This window comes from Heterocephalus glaber, unplaced genomic scaffold (assembly GCF_053883595.1).
Source record: "Heterocephalus glaber isolate CG9 unplaced genomic scaffold, H.glaber_assembly_v1.0 deba00001523, whole genome shotgun sequence".
NCBI lineage: Eukaryota > Metazoa > Chordata > Mammalia > Rodentia > Bathyergidae > Heterocephalus > Heterocephalus glaber.
The window spans coordinates 18683199-18706082 of NW_028258327.1; the positions used below are offsets into that span (position 1 = coordinate 18683199).

The 22884-nt window shown below is 34.1% G+C and overlaps 1 protein-coding gene across 4 annotated transcripts in view; it reads left to right on the plus strand.

Moving 5' to 3' along the window:
- The window catches only part of Rngtt (RNA guanylyltransferase and 5'-phosphatase), a 314302-nt gene that overhangs the window by 109089 nt on the left and 182329 nt on the right, over positions 1-22884 (plus strand). For 3 of the 4 annotated variants that reach the window (XM_013077976.2, XM_021240736.2, XM_004860222.3), the window contains exons 10-11: positions 6589-6660; positions 8638-8802. The exons of the other annotated variant lie outside the window; for it this stretch is intronic. In XM_013077976.2, the coding sequence (XP_012933430.1) occupies positions 6589-6660; positions 8638-8802 (237 nt within the window). The remainder of the gene's footprint in view (positions 1-6588; positions 6661-8637; positions 8803-22884) is intronic. 4 annotated transcript variants of the gene reach the window in all.

The window sequence follows — 22884 nt, forward strand, 5'->3', positions numbered from 1 at the left end:
TCTTGATGACCCTCTGTATTCTGTTTGCCAATATCTTCTTGAGGATTTTTGCATCTGTGTTCATTAGGGGAGATTGGCCTGTAGTTCTCTTTTTGGGTTGGGTCTTTCTCTGGTTTTGGAATCAAAGTAACACTTGCTTCCAGGAAAGAATTTGGAAGCCTTGCTTCCCTTTCAATTTCCTTGATGAGTTTAAAGAGTAATGGTGAAAGTTCTTCTTTAAATGTCTTGTAGAATTCAGCAGTTAAGCCATCAGGACTTGGGCTTTTCTTTGTTGGTAAATTTTTTATTACATTTTCAATTTTACTGATTGTCAGTGGGGTGTTTAGAATTTCTATATCTTCTTAATTTAACTTTGGCAATTCATATGGATCTAGGAATCTGTCCATTTCTTCTGTGTTTTCCACTTCATTAGAGTACAGATTCTTGAAGTAGGTACTGATGATCCTCTGGATTTCTGTTGGATCTGTTGTGACTTCACCTTTTTCATTCTTAATTGCATGAATTTGCACTTTTTCTTTCCTTTTTTTGATAAGATTGGCTAAAAGTTTATCGCTTTTATTTATTCTTTCGAAAAACCAACTCTGATTCATTGATTTTTTTGTATCATTCTCTTAGTCTTCATTGCATTGATTTCTGCTCTGATCTTTATAATTTCCCCTCTTGTATGAGCTTTGGATTTGTTATGCTCTTCTTTTTCTAGGAGCTTGAGGTTCTGCATTAGGTTATTTATCTGAGTTCTTTCTGTTTTCCTAATATGGGCATTCACTGCTATGAATTTCCCACGTAGAACTGCTTTCATTGTGTCCCATAGATTCCTGTATGTTGTACTGGCATTGTCATTTACTTGTAGAAACTGTTTAATTTCTTCTTTAATTTCCTCTGTGACCTATTAGTTGTTCAGGAGGGTGTTATTCAGTTTCCATGTGTTTGTTGGATTTTGCGGTTTCTTATGTTATTGATCTCCAATTTTATTGCACTATGGTGTGATGATATACAGGGGGTAACTACAATTCTTTTACATTTACTTAGATATGTCCTATGAGCTAGCATGTGGTCTATTTTGGAGAATGACCCATGTGTAGCCGAAAAGATTATGTCTTCTGATTTTGTGGGGTGGAACACTCTGGAAACATTTATTAAGTCCATTTGTTCAGTATCTTGGTTCAGTTCTAGAATTTCATTGTTGATTTTTTTGTCTAGATGATCTAAGTATTTGTGATAGTGGAATATTGAGGTCCCCCACTACAATTGTGTTAGTGCTTATTTGGTTTTTCATGTCCATTAATATTTGTTTTGTGTAGTTGGGGGCAATCATATTTGGTGCATATATGTTTATGATTGTCATCTCTTCCTCTTGGATCGTTCCCTTCACAAGGATGTAGTGACCATCTTTGTCTCTCTTAATTAGTTTTGGTTTGAAATCTACTTTGTCTGCATATAATATTGCTACTCACTGCATTTTTCTGGGTTCCTATGGCGTGGAGAACTTTTTTCCATCCTTTTACTTTCAGTGTATGAATTTCTTTTTGAGTTAGGTGTATTTCTTGTATGCAAAAATCTTACTGGATTTTTGCTTCTTAATCCATTCTGACAGTCTATTTCTTTCTTTCTTTCTTTTTTTTTTTTTTTTGGTACCAGGGATTGAACTCGAGTCCTTCTGCTTGTGAGGCAGGCGGCGGAACCACTGAGCCAAATCCCCAGCCCTAGTCTATTTCTTTTGATTGGTGAATTGATGGTTATAATTGATAGATATTGATTCATCTTTGTCATGATGTTTTACTTTTGTTGGCTCTTTTATTTATTTTTCCCCCTTTCTCTTTAGTTTCTTACCTTGCCTGGTGGCTTCCCCCTGTTGGGCCTCATGGAGTTGTGATCTTTATTGTTTTTTTCCAGGATATTGTTTAGAATCGCTTGTAGTGCTGATTTGGTGTTCATGAATTTTTTTTTTTGTCATGGAAGTATCTAATTTCCCCATCAATTTTGAAAGATAATTTTGCAGGATATAACCGTCTAGGTTGGAAGTTATTTTCTTGTAGGGCTTGAAATACTTCACTCCAGGCTGTCTTTGATTTGAGGGTTTGTGTTGAGAAGTCTGCTGTGATTCTGATGGGTTTTCCTTTGTAGGTGATTTGTTTCTTTTCTCTAACTGCTTGTAGGATTTTGTTCTTCTATTGGGTTTCTGGGATCTTGACTATTATATGTCTAGATGTAGATCTTTTTGATCATGGCTAGTTGGAGTTCTATATGCCTCACTTATCTGTATGTCCAATTCTCCACCTCTGTCAGGGAAGTTTTCCACTATTACTTCTGTGAACAGTTTTTTTATGTCAATTGTGCTTTCTCCTGTTTTTTCATGGACTCCTATCAGTCTTATGTTATTCTTCTTTGCATTGTCTAGCTGCTGCTGGATTGATTTCTCATGGTCCCTTACTATTTTTAAGAAATCTCTGCTTTCAATGTCTTTAACTGCGATCCTGTCTTCTATATCTGATATTCTATCTTCAGATTCCCTTAATCTGCTGTAGATACTTTCAGTGGAGTTTTTAATCTTCTTAATATGTGTTTTAATCTGTTTCATGGATTCCATTTCTTATGTTGGGCGATCATGGTTTCCATTTGTTTCTTATGCTGGGTATTCATGGCTTACAGCATGTTTTTGAGCACATCTATTTTTTTCATCTGTTTCTATTCTAGAGCCTCTAATCATGTCTTTCACTCTGCTCACCATCTCTGTAGATATCTGGGAGATTATTTCTGCTTTGAATTTTTCTAGAGCCTCATTCATCTGTTTTGTTACTTCCTGTGCTATCAGTTCAAGGTGTCCAGGTGGTTGATTATAGGCCTTTTCCACCTCATTTTCCCTGGGGTTTACCCTTCGTGGAGTGGAAGTCTGAGTTTGTGCCTTGCTTAAATGTCTTCTCATATTTGTTTTTGGTATGTCCTTGGTTTAACTCTTGAGTTGATAGTTTGAAATTGCTTATTGTAGGTATCTTTGTTGCTTGTAATTAGAGCCCTTATGGAATGATTGCTTCTCAGAGCTGTCTTCCAGATATAGCTGGTCTTTAAGTTTTGAGTCTCTAATGACTCTGAGGCTATCACATTTTCATTATACCAGGAAGGACCTCTGACTAGATCAATACCCACACCTTAGCCCAAGTGATACAATCAGCAACACCATATCATCAAGTATGTCTTAAAAAATGACATTTTGTGGTAGTTATTAATCTATCACCTTTAACTGTGTGAATTAAATCAAAATTGAGTTCCAACCTAACATATGTTCATAGTGAATAAACTCTTCAATATAATAACTTTACCCTTCGGGATGGGGAGTTAGAAGGAGTTGGGGAGGGAGGGATAGGATAGATAGGTAGAAGGATAGGGGAAGGTTAGCAGTGAGACCAGAGGACACTGGGGAGAGAAGGAAAAAGAGAATAATAGAAAAGTAAGGAAGAAATCTGAATGAAGGCCGGAACAGGAACAAAAAGGGTGATGAACAATGTGGGACAGCAAGAAAGTGAGTGTAAGAGAGAGAGAAAGGAAAGAGAAAAGAAAGAAGAAATAAAAGAGAGAAAAACAAATTTGCAAAGAGTGGGGAAAAAAATTAAAGATAAGAGGAGAAAAAAACCCAAACCAATAATACTAATTTTGGCAATAAATAATAAAAGTGAAAATGAAGGGCCTCCTTCAAGGTATGTCTCTGCTGTCTGAATAGACAACGTGGTTAGCAGTGAGCAGATATAAGTCAATGAGTCTCAGCAAACCAGTCGCAGACCCGTGAGATTCAGGCAGATTTCTGGCTGCAAGTCCCAAGTTGAGCTCCCTGTCCTCGTATAGGGTTGAACTCTGCAGGGTTGTACTGCAGTTTCCATCTGTCCTTCCCCTGAAGATAGTCCTGGTTCTGATGAGAGGAGATGATCCCCCCAACTTACCCAGTTCAGTGGTCTGGTGGTCCGGTGTCCCCTGTGTCTTTGTAGTGTGGAACCAGGTGGCAGCATAGCTGAGAGGCCAGAGGAGCGGGGAGTGGCGGTGTGGTTGGGGGTGAGGGGTGTTCTGCAGGCTAAGTGGATCGCTTCCGGGGACGTGGGCTGGATGGAATGGGTTCCCTGCGACCGGGGACCCCTCTGCGGCATCTGCAGATGTGCCTGGCTGGGACAGGCTGGATGGGGCGGGTTCCCTGTGACTGGGGACCCCTCTGCAGCTTCCTGGCGCAGGCTGGATGGGGTGGGTCCCCTTTGACCAGGGACCCCTCTACGGCATCTGTGGATGTGCCTGGCTGGCGATGGAGTGGGTTCCCTGAGACTGGGGACCCCTCTGCACCGTCCGCGGATATGCCTGGCTGACGCGGGCTGGATGGGGTGGGTTCCCTGCGATCGGGGACCCCTCTGCGGCATCTGCGGATGTGCCTGGCTGGTGCGGGCTCGGTAATGTACCTTATTAGCAAACTTTCTTTTGTTCTTCAAGTAAAATAGTGCTTATACTATCTGTCCTAATTTGGTTGGGATAGTATGGGTATACACTTGTTGTTTCAGTATCATTACTAAGAACAATTTGTTTCATTTTCAAAAGTATACTGGTTTGTAGAGTAAGTTATCCACCATTTAAAAAATCCACCAGCAGTGTACAACAGTTTCAGTTTTCTTAACTAAATTAAATTGTAAAGTGTATTTTATGTTTACTGATTTTTTAGCCTAGGGCAATGGTGGCAGTTGTAGGGAAGGGCAGTTGTGGTGGTGGAATCATTGGGAATAACTCAGTAATTCCCACTGTTTTGTTATTACCCGCTAAGGGACCTGGTCTTTGTTAGAATCCATAAGCTCTGTTCTCTTTTTAGAACTTTTGGTGAATATTTTCTTAACTTAGTTGGGAAATAATACTCAGATTTTATCTCCAGTGCATTGTGGGTTCCTAATGCCTTTACTTCATACAGAAAGCGTGTTTAGCTATTTTTACTACTTGTTAGTTAGGAGAGGGAAAAATGACAACAAGGATAACCACTGAGTCTGCCTATTTATATTTGATTGTAGTAGTGAAAATTATCAGGAATTTGTCAGTTTACAAGTAGGCTTCTAGAGGTTGAATGGCCCTAGAGCCTGAACCCAAACTTGTCTCTGTTTCACGATGCTCTTGGTAATTTGACAGTTAGTTTAAATACTACCAATTTATTTATTCTTTTTTACTTGTTTTATTTGCTAATAATAAATTTTCTCTTCCTTTTGAAAATAATGTTTAAAGGAAAACATAGTTTTGTATCAGGTATTAAGAAATTCTTTTGAAAAGAATAATTAATTGAAACTTGTTATTGATTGCCACCTTGGTATTACATAAAATGCTCAGATACTAGCACTTAAATAAAAATATTTCAATAATCAATTTAAAATAAGTGTGATTTAGTTTATGTCAAGTTTTGGGTTAAGATGATACCCATCAGTAATGTTTATCTTAAATACATTTAGGAAAGAAATTGATTGATAATATTTTCTTAAAATAATAAAGTATATTTTTCTTAAATCAGTGTTGATTTTTTCCCCCCAGAACTGATTGAACCAGGAGTTTTCCACTGAGCTACACCCCAACCCTTTTTATTTTGAGGCAGGGTCTTACAGAGTCATTTGCCCGGGCCAAGCTTTAACTTACAGTTCACCTGCCTTGGCTTCCTAAGAGTGCTGAGATTATAGGCATGTGCCATCAAGCCTAGCTTAAATCAGTGTCTTTTATAGTTTTTTTTCTGGACTGTGAGTAGACTGTGGGACCTTTGTACATCCTAGGGAAGTGCTTTTCACTGAGCTACATTGTGTGTAGATTTTCTAGTGTAATTTATTTTTTGGTGGTGCTGGGGATTGAACTATGTTCTTTGTATGTGATATCCAAGTGCTGTACTGCTGGGCTCTATCCACATGCTGTGTGTGGATTTTCTGTCATGAAATTGGATAGGAAGAAAACCCACCTAGTTCGATAGGAATATGAGGAAATAAAAATACTTCTAGGCCGAATTACAGTTTTATAAAATTCAGCATTATATATATATGTGTCTGTAATTGTCCTTTCATGTCCTTATCTCTTTCTGTTAGAGCGTACACTTTATTTTGACTTTTTAATGGCTGTGGTAGATTTGCAGAGCTCTCTTTATGAAACCAAAAAAAGACCACACTGAAATTAAATCTGTAATAAGTGTGCCATTTGCACTTGTAAAGTTTGACTAAAGTAATTAGCTTGAAACAAAATTTAAGGCAGTATTTATTCAATAAAATTATTTGTAAAAATAACCCTGCTTTATAGAAATTAAAATTTGTAGTTTCTTTACTCTTCAATGTTGTTTAGTATGTCAGGCATTAAACAAAATGTAACATAGTAGTTTATACATAAAAATATGAGGAGATATTATCATGATTGTATGTCAATATATAATAGTGCAGAATGAGAAATTTTTTGGGTGCTGACAATTTTTGATTTGATCTCGGTACAAGTGTCTTCACTGCAATGTGTGTATGATTTTTGTGCTTTCTGTGTATGACATATTTCAATTAAATATAGAAATTGGTGTTAAAGTTTGGAAAAACTGATCTTTTCTGCTTATTGTTTTTCAAGGAAATGATCATTGACAGAGTAAATGGACAGGCGGTTCCTAGATATTTGATATATGACATAATTAAATTTAATGTAAGTACCTTTCGTAATGCTTCTTTTTGTTTTTTTTCTGAGATAGGGTCTTGTATGTAGTTAAGGCTAGCCTTAAACTTGCTACAAAGCCCAGGCTGGCCTTGAACTTGCAGTCTTTCTACCTTAGGCTGCTGAGTGCTGGAATTATAAGTGTATACTACCATACCTAGTTTATAATGTAGAAAATTATTAATTTATAAAATAAAAATTGTCACTAGAGTGACAGGTATATTTTTAAAAAAATGTATTTGTTACTGCCTCAAATAGTAAGAAAGAAAAATTGTTACTCAGGTTGTATGTGTGTCTATCATGCACTCATTGGACATCTTTTTTTATTAATACTTTTATATCTCCTTTTTTCTTGCATTGCCTAATATATTCCATACATATTTATCTTTAGGTTACTTTAACTTCAGTTAAGAAAAACAGTTTAACTCTGATAGAATGAGATAATGTTTTGTGAAATGGAAATTACTTTTTAAAAAAATTACTTGGTTTTAGTTATCTTGTACTTGGTTTTAAAAAGGCCACGTTTTATTTCTCAAAACATGAATAAAAACCATCAAAAGAGAAATAATTATGAGGCATTGAAGGTATAACTTGAAGATACAACTATATCTTCCTGTTCATGTTTAATTATAATATGAATGTCTAAATTACTTAGGCAGTACAAGATAACTTTTCTGAATAAAAGAAAATCAGTAGTATACATCTATGAAAAGGCATAGTCATTCCTCTAGATGTGTGTTATTCAAATTGCATCATCATTTAATATTCAAGTCAGACTGAAAACATTTAGGAATTTTGGACATAAAACTATTTAAGTTTTAAAGTTTTTAAAATTTATGAGGAAATAATTGCAGCATTTAAGCTTCAGAATTGCTGTAATCCAAGTTGGTTAATGGCATTTTTTTTCCTGAAAATTTTCAATGTATGTATCTAGTTTTTTGGGTTGAATTTGTATATTTCAAATACAGAGTTTCAAATTTAAGAATCTCAAGGCAGCTGGGCGTGCGCCTGTAATCCCAGTACTTAGGAGGCTGCGGCAGGAATATTGCTGCAAGTTCAAGGCAAGCCTGGGCTACATAGTGAATTCAAGGCTAGCCTGACTACATAGCGAGATCCTGTCTCCATCCCCCTCCGCCCAAAAAAAAGAACCTGAAGGCTAGAAAACATCAAATTTTCATTTTGTTATGTATGTAATTACTATATTCCTCAAAAATAATGCTTTCCAGAGTTGGCTAATGTTTTCACAGATTCTGGTATAACATTCATTGGCCTATAAGTAGACCTAAAAGGTGGAGATGGCTTTGTTTCTATTGGAAATCCAATGGAGGTTTCTTCTCTCATCCTATTTTCGGTTTTTATTTTATGGTTCAAAGCATAAATGCTTTGAGGACACTCAAAGCAAAGTTTATTGGGGGAGAAGTGAAGATAACTACCTTATAAATGGATAACTTCGAACATATTATGTAAAGTTTTTCTGTATTAGTTCTTAGAGTTGAGAATGTGTTTGTCTAATAAATATCTTCTTGACACTGTAAAGTGTCAGCACCATAAACCACAAAAATACCATTTCAGGTGACTCCTGCTTATTTTGATGTGTCATTCATTCTCCTGAATTATATGGATTGCATACAGATATTTTAATGAATTATATAAATAATAAAAATGAGTAGTCAGTACATTAATGCTTTAATTCACATGTGAAATATTTGGATCAATTTATAGTAAATTCGTGCCACTTTCTTAACTGTTTTATGAAGAAATGGCCTTAAAGTACTGTATGTACTTTTAGATATATTTGTATTACTAGTCAAACTGGTTATGTGGGCTGGCATGCATGTACTAGACGGCTCTAAAGGTTACTATTTATAGAGACTACTGTATACAAGGTGCCAGCCTTAATAATTATTTTGATAAATGATTTAATAATAATTTGGGGGTTGAAATTAAAAAGTTGTCTTTATAATTCAGGCCCAGCCAGTTGGAGATTGTGATTTTAATATTCGTCTGCAGTGTATAGAACGAGAAATTATAAGTCCTCGACATGAAAAAATCAAGAGTGGGCTCATTGACAAAACACAGGAACCATTTAGTGTCAGGAATAAGCCATTTTTTGACATTCATGCTTCAAGAAAGGTAATGTTTACTTTTTTTTTTTTTTAAGCTGGCCTTGAATTCAGGATCTTCCCACCTTAGCCTCCTGAGTTGCTAAGCGTATAAACATATGACACTGTACTCAGCTATTTTTGTTTTCTAATTCATGTATCATAATTCAGCTTGTGAGAGGAGTGTGAATGACAGTTTGCTGCTCAGTTATCTTGACTTCAGCAGAAATAACTGAATCGGATATAGCACTATTGACCAAACATGTGGTTCCCAGGCTTTTCTTGTTTAATAATATTCTCAGTTAGTGGAAACTTAAAGTAGGTTCTTTCTTTGTCTCTCATAACAGTTTTTGATTCATGGTCATTAGTCTGTATTATTGTTATCATCAACATCATCATTATTACTTTTTGAAACAGAGTTGATCTTGAACTTGTGATGCAATCCAGGCTGGCCTCAAACTTTCTGTTCTCCTGCCTCAGCCTCCTGAGTGCTGGGATTATAAGTGTATATCACCATGTCCAGCCATACTGCTTTGTTACAAAGCTATAAAAACTTAAGAATCATATCAAGTAAAAATAATTTTTTAGGTCTGCTTCTACTCCTCCTAAAGGTAAATAGTGCATGGTGAGGTACATATTCTTATTTAAAAATGCATATATATATATATATTTTTTTTAAATTTTTGTTGTTTTAACACTTAAAATTGATTATACCAAATATTCTGGGACTGTTTGTGTTTTCCCTTAATATGGCTTAAAGATGTTTTCATGTCAGTGCATAGAATGTGCCATCTTATTTTATCATGGTATTGACAGTAAAGATCTACCTACCATACATTATTTTATTATCAATAGACTTAGATTGCTTCTAGTCTTCGCTATTATTGACATTGTTCCATTATTTGCTTATATGAGAATTTCTTCAGCATAAGTTGAAGTAGAATTTTAGGTGTAAAGATTGTGGATTCTAGTTACTGTCACCAGATTGCCTTCCAGATAAAGCCATTTCCTCTCCAGCAGGGTAGGTCATTTTCCTCTCCAGAGAGAGCTCATTCCTTCTGTTGTTGCTCATGGTCCTTTCCTTCCTGGCCTACTGACAGCCAGAAATACACTGATGCGCAGGTAGCCATGAGTTCTACTGTCGAGCAGGGGACTAGGGTATTTCCTTGCTCTGTGGGTTCTTTCCAGGGCACTTAATATTAATCCTGCCAAGGCTTACTCACCTGTAATTTGTGATTGTAAGTTATGGGTTTATTACATGAATTTAATGAAACTGTATATAAAGCTCTTAGAAAAGTGCTGGATATATAGGAAGCATCCAATAAATGCCAGTTACCATTATTTTTATTTTACGGATTTATAAATACTTTTCATTCAGTCTAATATGATATATTTAATTTTATGATGATGTTTTCCATAAATGAAAAGTTGAATTTTTATGTATCTAAATTTGGCAGTATATTTCTTACATCTTCTGGATTTTTCATCTTACTCAGGAAGCCTACATCTCTAAAATACTCTTTTAAATTATTTTCTAATATTTATTATCTTCTCTTTTTTTTTTTTTTGGAGATCGGGTCTTGCTGTATAGCTGGCCTTGAACTTGTGATCCTCCTGCCTCAGCCTCCTAAGTACTGGGGTTACAAGTGTGTACCACCAAATCTGGCTAGATATTTTATTTTTAATCTTTCATTTTCATTTTATCCTGGAATTGTCTTCTTTTTCCATAGTCTATCTGGTATCTTGAAGTTTTTTCTACTCACTGTCTTTTCTTCTTAAGATCTCTCAATATTATTAACTCAGTTTATGCTTCATTTCTTCCTTTTCTTTTATCATTTTTAATTTTAATACCACCACAAGTATTACTGTTAGTAGTACTGTAGTATTTGTTTTTACTAGGCTATAGACCATATCTTAACATTTGAAAGCAAGCATACTTTACAGTTTCTGCTGTTAGGATATGACATATATACTGTGTGTTGACTATTTCTTAAAATGTTCTTCATTTCTTATTAATGCTTTTGATGGGATTCTTTATTTCTTTGTATGCAATTTACATATAGTGTGTTCTTTATCCCTGTTGTGAGTTAGTATGTTTATGATACATTGACTTTATTATCTCTTAGTTTCTTTTTTTCTCTTTCCTTCCTCCTTTTATTATCTATTCATAGTTTTGAATATCTGTGTTTGGCAGTGGTTAATTTTCTTAGCAAACTCGATTGAGGCTTCTGATTGCTGGAGGTATGTTAGTTAACAGTCATAAAGTTCTACTTTCCTTATCTGAAAGTAAATGTGTTTTCAGCAAGCATACCACATGGTCCTATATTTGATTATGTGTTGATAAGTATTTAAAACTTTTCAGAGGTTTTAAAAAGGATAATGGGTCACATTTTACCTTAAAAAGATTATTAGCCATTTCCTAAGAAGCTGCAAAGAGTGATATACCTAGATTTAGAAAGCTGTTTTGGGAGCCAGTTTTTTTCTTTTTATATTTATTGTGTGTTCAATTTATAGTTTAGCTTAGAAGAGAATAAGTAAGATACTGGTGCTTTTATATGAGAATTGCACAGGGCATCCAAGAAGTTGTATTTTGGTGGAATACTAGTTTATAAACTACTAACAACCACTGTTCTTTTTTTTTTTTCTGAATGCATAAATTCCTTTATTGAAAATATTGGGTAGCACTGCATTACATAGTCAGTATCCATAAATGAAGGGTCACACATTTCCGACTGGACAATACTGCTTTAAATAAGAGAACACAGCAGCTGGAGATGCCCTCGGGAGTATAGTATCATGGACTAAACTAGCTAAGAGTGAACTCTACGCGGAATGACCGTTTAGTAACAGCACACGGCTGCAAATGGGAGAAATGGTCCACATGGTCGTCATGAGACAGTCTTGCTATCTCACACTAACTCATTGCATATTGAGCACATCAGGCTGAATCGCCAAAGACTTGTTCATCACAAGATCCCAACAGGATTTGGCTAGAAGGACACCTGGGCCACAGATTTGAAATTTTATAGCATTCACTCGAAGTTAACAACCACTGACTGTTCTATGCCAGGTTTAGGGGATTCAAATAACTGTGGCCACAAAGAAGCATCACTATCTTTTTTATATTCAACCCAGGAAATATTATTTGTACAGGAACAGGTTTATGTTAGAATTGTAAAGGTTGTATGTCACTATATGCAACTATGTGTTTTTTTTTTTTTTTGGTACCCGGGATTGAACTTGGGACCTCGCGCTTGTGAGGCAGGCAGTGGAAGTACTGAGCTAAATCCCCAGCCTGCAGCTATGTGTTTTAAGCTCTTTTCTAGCATAATCTCACACTCTAGATGATGTAAATTTTTGTTAAGTTTTACTGTTTCTGCTGAAAACCGTTTAATTTGCTAACTTTAATTTGTTAACTTTTAGATATATTATTAGCAATAATCCCTGGACTCTTGACTGGATGTCTTTTTCATCTGAATAGATACAAAGTTGGCATTCTCTTTTTATAAATATTTGGTATAAAGCTTGCTTGGCAGGATGCTCTTGGTTGACCTCTGCTGCCATGGTCTTCCCCCTGCTAACTGAAGGTCTTTCATGTCTGTTTTGGCCGTAGGAATTTTACAGGCCAGGGAGACCATGTAATGCTGTACCTTGCCTAATGGAAGGCTAAAGATACATTTAACATTTGTATTTTAAATAAAGTATAAAAGTTGAGCAGAAGCCAAATTACTTCAATTTGCATTCATTTTAAAATAAACTAATTTGACAGCCTGTAATGTTATAATTTAGAGTTCAGCATTTAAGAAAAAATGTCTTAGGTAGTATAATGCCCTTAATCAAAATCAGTGCTGCTTAGACATACAATTGGTTCTCCATATCTGCAGGCCCTACATCTAACTGTGCATAAAAGATATTTGAGGAAAAACATGTCTGTATTGAAGATTTTTTTCTTGCCATCATCTAAACAAGGCAGTATAACATATATTTACATAGCACCTACATTAGACATTTAAAATCACCTAGAGATGATTTAAATATATGAGAGGATGCATGCAGACTATATGCATGTACTATACTATTGGGACTTGAGCATCTGCTGATTTTGGTTATATACACAGGGATGGGTTGGGGAGGTATTGGGGTGAGGGTGGTGGTGATTCTGGAACCATTTCCCCTAGGATTTCAAGGGAGGACTGTATTTGCCTTGTGTGACATCAGAACTGTTCTTTAGGACTGAAACAATTATGTAGAAAAACTTTTCGTGTAAATTTTCACGAGAAAGACACGGTGTTTTCTTATATTTTTCTTTGTATAACTCCTTTTTTATTCACAGGATATTCTTTAGGTAAAGCAATTCTGTTATTTGGGCTTTTAAATATAAGTGTCCCATCTCCTCTTTCAGTTTTATTGTTATTTTTTGTCTTCATTTACTCATACTGAAATGTTTTTAATCATAGAATCCAAAAGGAAGACACATTTTTGCAGCAGAATTGCAACATTCTCAATAATAACAGTATAGGACAGTATTTACATTTTATATGTTATTGCTATAGATTCTTACTTTTATCTTTGCTAATGGGAATGGCAAAATAATGATGTGAAGAATGATAAAGCATTTGACAGGGGAGTATGTATCATTTCTTTGAAGAAATAGTTTTATGTGGTTCAAAAAATTTTAATTATGGAACATGCAAACTTTTTGTAGGAAGTAACAATATCAATTCTATATATATTTTGTTTTTAAAAAATTCCATATATCTACAAATCTTGGTTTGACTTTAATGCAGCTTTATTAACATCTTCATTTTGTGTAATTTGATGTATCAAAGACAGTGAGGGGAGCTGTTCAGTCTTTAACTTTAATATAGTACATAGTTGGAATAAAAATTCAGTATAGTTGCAGCCAGTTGCAAGTTTTCAAATTACAAATTCTATTTACATTTCTAGTTTGAAGGTCAACTGAAAAAGAATTATTTAAGTAGATTAAATATGGTAACATTCTTCAACCATTTTTCATTGTCTTACAAAAATAACCATCGCTGTTAGTTTTTATTGGTGTCTGTTTGTAATTCCTTTATGCATAAAAAAGAAAAATACATTTATTTATATTCTTACATAACACTTCCACCCCCAACCAAGCACTGATTCCTTACATACTATTCTATAGCTTGTGTTTTTAAAAACTTTTTTTTAAAGCCAGGTGTGATGGCACATGCCTACAATCCCAGCACTTGGGAGGCTGAGCCAGGAGGATTGCTGTGAGTTCAGGGCCAGCCTGGGCTACGTAGTGAATTTAATACCAGCCTGGACTACATAGTGAGAACCTGTCTCAAAAAAATTTTTTTTAACCTTTTCTCCTGTGGTGCTGGGTAAATGGATTTAAAAAGACTTCTTTTTCAGTTTTATGCAAACATTTCAAAATAATCATTAATTAATTAAAATTAATTAAACATTAAAATTTTAATTAATTAAAATTTAGAGGTGAATCTGTTCAATGCTGGCATTTTCTTTATTAGTAACCTTGTCATTACTTATTCAATCTCATTATTTGTTCTTGGCTTATTTCGGTGTTTGGTTTATTTAGGTGTCTTATACCCTCTGTGCAATTTGGTAGGTCGTATATGTTCAGAAATTTGTTAATTTCTTCCAGATTTTTTAGTTTGTTAGGATATAGTTTTTCCACATATTCTGTAATGATTCTTTGAATTCCTGTGATATCAATGTAATAGCTGCTTTTTCAGTTGATGTTTTATTTGTACATATGGTCCATCTCTAAGTAATGTCTGTATTTATTGTGGGATAGAGTTTGAAGTTTGTTCCCCACACTATGGACATATCCTCCATATGGATAACGAATTATTTCAGCACTATTTTTTTGTAAAGACTTTTCTTTTCTCCACTGGATTGCATTGACACATTTGTCAGAGACTAAATTATATTATAAATGTTGTAGATTAAACATCTGTAATTGGTATCCTATCCATTTTCACACTTAATGCAATACAGATGCACTTTATGGTAACATACTAGATAAATGTGATAGAATATTTGACTCTGTTTCTAGAGCCTAAAACTCTGCGTGGATAGTAGAGATTGGGCTGTAGTTAACAGTAGATAATAATTTTGTTGTTTTTATATTTATTATGTAAAGTAAATTGGGAAATTTCCACCCTTTTGTATAATAAATTATTTATTTACATTGTACTGAACTATTTTGTGAAAGCTTGAATGAACTCACTTGTAAAATAATTTTAGACATTCTTAAGGAGGAAATTCTTCAAAAAATGTAGCCATCAAGTTTTTAGCTTTTTTGTATCATAATTTAAAAAATTTAACTCAAATTATTTGTACTTCAAGTTTATTTCAAATTTATTAGTGTTGGACATGATTTTTTTTTAAAAAAATTGTTTTCTATGTATTTGTGTAACTTCAAAATTTTTCTGTCATCTCAAGGGGCGATCCATCTGAGTGAATATTTTATAATTTTGTCTATTTCTGTGAGTCCACCAAAGTCTCTACTGTACTTATTTCTTAGCTCCTTAGCAGTGGCCCTTTGCTCAGGGGCACATGTCAATGTTATTCATCTTGCCTTATGTTTGGAATTGAGAAATGCTTTGGGAAAAACTGACTGTATAAGATAAACTTGCTTTTGTAATTTTTTTGGTGTCCTTAATCTTGGCCATTTAGTTGTTTGTTTAATAGAGCTGTCTGCCGTAGATTCTTCATCCTGCTGAGAAGATCATTACAAGTTTCATTTTCTTTACTGAACAGTACTTAAAATTTCAAATTCGTCAACTTTTATCTCTTTTTTTCAATTTAATTTTCTTAGTTTCAAATTATTTACTCTTTTTTTTTCTGTGATTAGAGAATGTAGTTAGTGTAATTTCTCTGTAGAAATTTGTTGAAATGTTTTGTTTCTTTTGAGACAGGATCTTGCTATGTAGTTCAGGCTGGCATTAAACTCACCTGTGTAGCCCAAGCTGACCTTGAATTCGTGGCCATTCTTCTGCCTCAGCACCTGCCCCCAAGTACTGGGATTATAGGCATATGCCACTACATCTGGCTTGGAATTATGTTTTTGGTTCAATATATCATTAGTTTTTATAAACATTCTATTAAAATCTAAAAAATTCTGCTTTTCTTATAGACTAAGAGAGGATATTAAGATCTTTCGGTGCCACTACATTTTTTTCTAATATATACAAATTATTAACTCATAAACATTTATCCTTGATTTCATTATGAATTTTATTATCAAAATAAGTTGACACATTTTTTTCTGAAATTTGCTTAGAAATGTTTTACTTAGAAATGTTAATTTTTGCTGGGAGTGGTGGTATATGGCTGTAATGTCAGCACTCTTGAGGCAGAGGCAAGAGAGTTGCCTTGAGTTTCAGGCCAGCCTGGACTACATTGTGAATTCAGGTTCAGCCTGAACTACATAGTGAGGGCTTATCTTCAAAAAACAAAAAGTCAAAATAATAAACGTTATTTTGTTTTGCTTCTTTTGAGGTTTGGTCAGTCATATTTTGCTTAAAAGTACAAACTTTTTCTCTGAATGTACAACTTTATCCTAATATTTATTTTTTGTTTAAAATTTTGTTTTATATGTGTTTTTCTCTTTGTATATCTTATATTTTGTACTTTTCTCTTTTATGTATATAGGAAAACTTTAAAAAATGCCCTGTATTTTATGTATCTGGTTTTAGTATAGTTAATTCTACTTCATTTATTTTACTGTTCTTCAGATATTTGAGAATATGAAGCATGCGTTCTAAAATTTAAGCTTTTCTTCATTTTTATAGTCCCCTTCCTTTTGGTACTGAAGATTGAACCCAGGGCCTTTGCACTGAACTATGTCCTCAATCTCTTCTTCCCCTACCTCCCTTTAAAGAATTTCTTATTTTGAGATAGGATCTCAGTGAGTTGTTCAGGATGGCCTCAAACTTGCTACCCTACTTTGATCTTCCAGATTGCTGGGATTATATGCATGTGCCACTATGCGTGGAGTAGTTTTGTTTTTTTGTTTTTTTCTAAAAACAAACTTTTAATGAATGTGTAACATATACTGAAATGTGCATGCGTCATATGTTTGCAGCTTTAGACTTCATTTTTCTGCATGTGCACTTCTAGTTGTTCCAGCAGTATTTGTTGAAAAGAGTCTCTTCTCCATTTTATTGCCATTGTTCTTTTGTCAAAAATTACTTGATTATATGGATTATGTCTATCCTCTGTTCTGTTCTCTCGGTCTATTTGTCTATTCTTTTTCCAGTGTTACACAATCTTGATTACAGTAGCTGTATAGTAAGTCTAGTAGTGTCAGTCTGTGACTCTATTCTCCTTCAGTAATGTGTTGTTTTGGACCTTTTCACTCTCCACACAATTTTAGAATTAGTTTGTTTATATCCTCACAATAACTTGCTAGGAGTTTTCATTTTGATTGCATTGGATTTATAGATCAGGTTGGAAAAAACTGGCATCTTGACAATATTGTCTCCTTGTCCATGAACATGGGATATCTCTCTACTTATTTAGTTCTTTTCTGATTTCTTTCATTAGAGTTTTATATATTGCTTATTATATTATACCTATGTATGGTTTGAATATCCCTAATCTGAAAAATCTGAAATCCTCCAAAAATTTTTTGAGTGTGAACATGGTGCTCAAAATGTTTCAGATTTCATAGTATTTCTGATTTTTAGATTAGGGACACTCGACTGGCAAAGTTTATGATTATATTTTGAAATCCTGGAAACTCTGTAGCCCTAAACATTTTGGAAAAGGGATAACCTATATTTCCTTGTTTTGGAGTGCTAATATAAATGATACTGCTTTTATTTTTTCATATCTTATTGCATTAAGTAATTTTGATGATACAATGATACTGTTTTGTTTTATTTTTTCTTGTCTCATTGCATTGCCTAGGGCTTCCAGTATGGTGTTGAAAAAAACTGCCAAGAATGGATATCCCTGCCTTGTTCCTGATCTTAGTGCAAGAAGGCTTCTGATTTTGTTGTTATCATTTTGTTTTGGTTTTGCTAGTGCCGGGGAATGAACCCAAGGCATTGTGCATACTAATTCTGCCACAGAGCTTATCCCCAGTCCCTGACTGCTTTTTAATTCTTTCTGTCTTTTTACCTAAATCTGGAGGGCTAGGTAACTCGCTAACTTTTTTTAGTTTTGTTTTCTTTATTTATGAGTGTGGATCCACTTGCCGCAGAGAAGCTGTCATCACTGTTGTCATTGTCTGTCACCTTTGTCATTGTCATTGTCATCATCATCATTATTGTCATCATCATCATCATATCATCATCAATATTATGGTGTATTAAAATTAGACTTCCTCATTGGATAATTGGCAAGTCTATAGGTTTTTCTGTTTTAAATAATAAATGAGTTCAGCATTCAGATTGTACTATTTGTGTGGCTTTTCAGGACATAAAATCTTTGTACTTAATTTTCCAAATCTCTAACCCTACACCATATACTATGCCATGCAGTCCTATCCTAGTCATAGAGGCATTTGTGTAGGATATGAGGATGAATATGCAATGTTTCTATCAAATCCTAGTAGGTGAAATAATTTTTGGAAGGTAAAATAAGGATTTCTAGGTGTAGTAGGAAGATAGAAATGTCCCTTTTATTGTTGGATTGGAGATGAATATTGTGGAAGAGTGATTTATTGGAAAATATATTTTATATGGAATAATTTGAAATAATGAAGGGTTTAGCAGTTTTTAGTAGGGAGTCACTGAAGTAGAGTAGAAGAGAATGATGATAGAGTTGAAAAAAGTTTATGAATTTTGACGCTACAGTGGTGGATGGATTGTCCATTTAGATGCTGGCAGGATGATGACACACTATGACTATGACTCACATACTAAAAATTTCTTGCTGATAGTATTGATAGATGGCATTGAAAAATTAGGGTTAAGGGTAGAGTGGATGATGGATATGATGCGAAAGGATTAGGATTCTTTACTAGGATTTTTGGAGTAAGATTGAATTATAAGGAGAATGTAGGTGGTAATGTGAGATATGTTTATTAGCTACCTGAGCTCTTTCCAGATATCCCTTTCAGAACTTACTTTTTTCCAGTCTTATTAAGAATACTGTTGTTGATATAAAATGATTTGTTCTAGTTTGCACAGGTGTTGCAATAACTGTATATTTGAGAATTAGAATCTTTCAGTAATTAGTCATGTCTATTGAATTATGAACTAAATTAAAATAGGTTGAAGATTATATTACATTAAAGGAATAATAATGTTATCTTTATTGAAACTATGATGTGGACACAGTTTTATTCATGAGAAAAATTTTTTTAACTGAAGTCTACCTTTCTTCTATTTATTATGAACCTGAGAAAGAAAATGTATGGTTACATGAATGGCTTTAGAGATCTGAATGTAGTTCTATGTAGAAAAGAAATAATGATTAAATTTTTCAAAATCATATTCACTATTGATTTTAGGAGAGATCAATATAATTTAATAAGATTATTCTTAGTTTATATTGTACAAAATTATTTTTCTTGTATTGATCACAATTTTTCTAGCATAATTATAAACCTTTAAAAATTGTTACAACATTCATAATTAATTGATTTATCGGTAAATGTACATTATTCTTTAGATGGATTTAGTTCTGCTTGGACAAAATGAAGTTAAATTATGCTTGTCATTAACCTGGTGCCTTGATATTATATTTCTAATCCATTAATATTTTTTTAAAAAAATTATAGCTTCTTTCTTTTTAGGTGCTTAAGAATACTCAGGAACAATTAAGTTAGATATGTATATCATGGAAATTAAAGATGGATAGAGGAAATTAAATTGTTTAATGTTAGATCATCTTATATCTATATAGATTGAATGATTTAAAAGCAGGGGGAAATAGGATTAGGTTGCAAGGGAAGTATAAGGGTGAGATGGGATAGATACTGTTTAGGTTCAAGTAATACGCTAGCTGAAGGAAATAGGGCTAGAGTTGCTGTTTAGTTTGAGGAGAGATGTGATGATTCATTAATTTAGTTTTGTTTTTGTCAAATTTTAGGGTTTTTTTGTTAAAAATTAGAGAATATGTGTGTATATGAATATATATAACCCCTCCATACACACACATTGATATGTTAGTGTTTTGTCTAGATAGGATAGATTTTTATTACTGATTCTATGAGTCTCACAAAGATTTTTTGAATGTTACTGTCAAATGGAAACTTACGTGGCTCATAGTTTCATATACTTAAGAACAAAAAAGTAGTAAATCTAGAATGATGATTTGTGGTTTAAGGGTACTACTTCAGATACCAAAAATATATTTCTTAGTTTTACATCTAAAATGTAGTATTTTTTGTCAAATATTTTGTCATATGCTGTGAGTTTCTTCCACTGTTTTTATCCATTCCTTTTTCTCATTCAGAAATATTCTCATTCCTTTCTCTATTTTTGCCCCTCTCTTTATATTTGTGCATATCTTTAAGATTTCTAGTCTTTGTCTAGGGACTGTGGGTGGGGATATAGGTCCACAAATACTGTATACATATGTGCACTCCACGAGAGAAAGAGTGTGACTCACCAGACTGAAGTAAGATGGGACCCGTGTTAGTCACTTTCCTATTGCTGGAACCAAATACCCACAATTTAAAGGAAGAGATGTTTATTTTGGCTCATGATTTCAGTCCATGGTTGGTTGGCTCTGAGGCAGAAATGGTGTGGAGAGGGACATAGTAGAGGAAAAGGTGCTCAATCAGTGGAGTAGAGGAAGCAGAGGAAGAAAGGAGGAGTTGGGACAAGAATACACTGTTAAGGGTCGTACTTTAGTAACCCATCCTCACCTCCTAAATAGTGCATTTAGCTACTGAACTCATCAATAGATGAATCCACTGATGTGTATAGCTACCCCATGGTCCAAACAACTTTTATACGTGAGAGTTTAGGGGGACACTTCAGATCTAAACTATAACTGTTTTGATAGAGAGTACAGATAGATTCATGGAGAGAAGTAAGAACTTAAAGTTGGATGTAAAAGTCCAGTGACAGTACAGTTAATGAAAGCAAGTGTTCTTTAAATTACAGGTTTGTGTAAATTTTCAGTGGACCATGTATTTAATTTGCTGCATTAAATTGTTGATAAATGCTTAACTCTAAGTATAGGAAATAAAAGCACTGTGACACGTATATAATGTATTATATATATTTATATTCTTTTGCTCTCCCTGTTGGTGACATAATTTATTACAGCATCTTAATGGAAATCTTACATTTTATTTTCGTAGGATTTTGAGCTTTCTATTTCTGTTCTAGCTTAAAATTGATCCGAAGAATAAGGAAATGTTAAATGTTTTTTTGTGTCGTGGAAAGCAAAGTTTATTTCTTAAGGACTTCTGTTTTCCTAGTACTTTCTTCAGGTACAGAACATATTTAATTTATAGCTAAATGTTGTTTGGTGTCCCAGTGTGTTGTCCTCATCTGGAGGTATTCAATGTCTATTAAAACTAAGCTAAAGTCTCATCTGTGGTGGCTAAGTAGGCACTTTATTCATTAACTAAGAGGGCAACTGTGGCATTATTCTACAGTCTGCCACTTATTTGGTAGTATTGCTCCACAGAACCAGTCATAAGCTTTCCATCGATGGGTATGATATTGAGGACAACCTAAATTGTGTTAACTAGAGAAAGTGATAACTCTATTCAAATGAGTTTAGGCCAATGGGTAGTCTTCACAAAGCAGGCTTCACTTCATACACCAGCCCCAAGATTGGGGGTCCCTGTAACCATCCTCACTTTAGTCTTGCTGGCTACAAATTCTAGGGTCCCTACTGCTCTCCTCCAGTTTGCTAATTCACTAGAATGACTCACAGAACTTGGGAAGCACTCTGCTTAGGATTAATGAAAGGGTGCAAATTAAAGCTAGCCAAAGGAGAAACACATGGGACAAAATTTGGGAGAGAGCTTCTGGTTGTCCTTTCCTCATGGAGTTATGAACAACATCACCTATTCTGGGCTATGATGCATGACTACTCAAGGAGTGTTGTCAACTACAGAAACTTACCCAAGCCTTTAGAGTCCAGAGTTTATCCAGGTGTTCCATCACATACTTCCTATGTATTAAACCTTTAGTCCTTATCCGCTTGCAGAAGTTCGGGGTAACACATTTAGTCTCCAGTTCTCTGGAGATACAAATTGATACAATGTATTCCAAAAGCCCTCATCATAAATCATGTTGTTAGATTCTCCAGATATTTCTATTAGGCAGCTTATTAGAGAGGCCTAGAAGGACCTTTGGGCAAAGGCCAGACCTCTTTGGTAATTTAATTATTCCATGCACACTTTCTACTTCTTATTCCTGGTGATGTTCAGACCAGCTGCTTATGTAGTTTAATTTTTATTGCATAATGTGTGTATGGATAAATACTCTTGTTCCATTTTTTCCAAAAGTGCTTAATGTTCTTCTCAGCCAGTAGATTATGCTTTTGTACATATAAAACAAATATTTACTTATATTCCTTTTCACTTGTAAACTGGATACAGAGTATAGATGAATAAAGGCTTAATGACATTTTGAAAAAAATGAACATTTTATTGTGTTTATAGATACATTCAGTACAGGTTGCCCAGGAATAAAGAGAACTTTAAAATGCTAGGATAAATTGAACTGTAGACAATGAGGAGTGTAAGAAGAGTTTTAGAAATAGCTGTGGCATGTGAAAAATTGATTTGGAAAGTCAATTCTAGCTTCAGTAGAGAAAGAAAGTTAACCTAGAACTAAAGACACCAGGTAGGACAATATTACTGTTATCTTCATTGTAAATAATGAAAGTAATAGTTATGTGTGAGAAAGTTACTAACTTGGAGAGATGATTTTCATTTAAAAATTTTTTTTTTACTTTCCTTATAATCTTTACTACAGGAATCAAATTGGCAACTTTAAGTTTTCTCTCACATTTTTATATTTTGATATTACACAACCTGTTCGGTTTCTACCTATCCTATAACTTCTGGGTGTAATCTAACCATATTTGTAGTTTTCATAGACCTTGTATTGTTACTCACTTTATTTAGCACACATCTGTTGAAGTGAGACTTTACTGTGTGCCAGATTACTATAGTTGC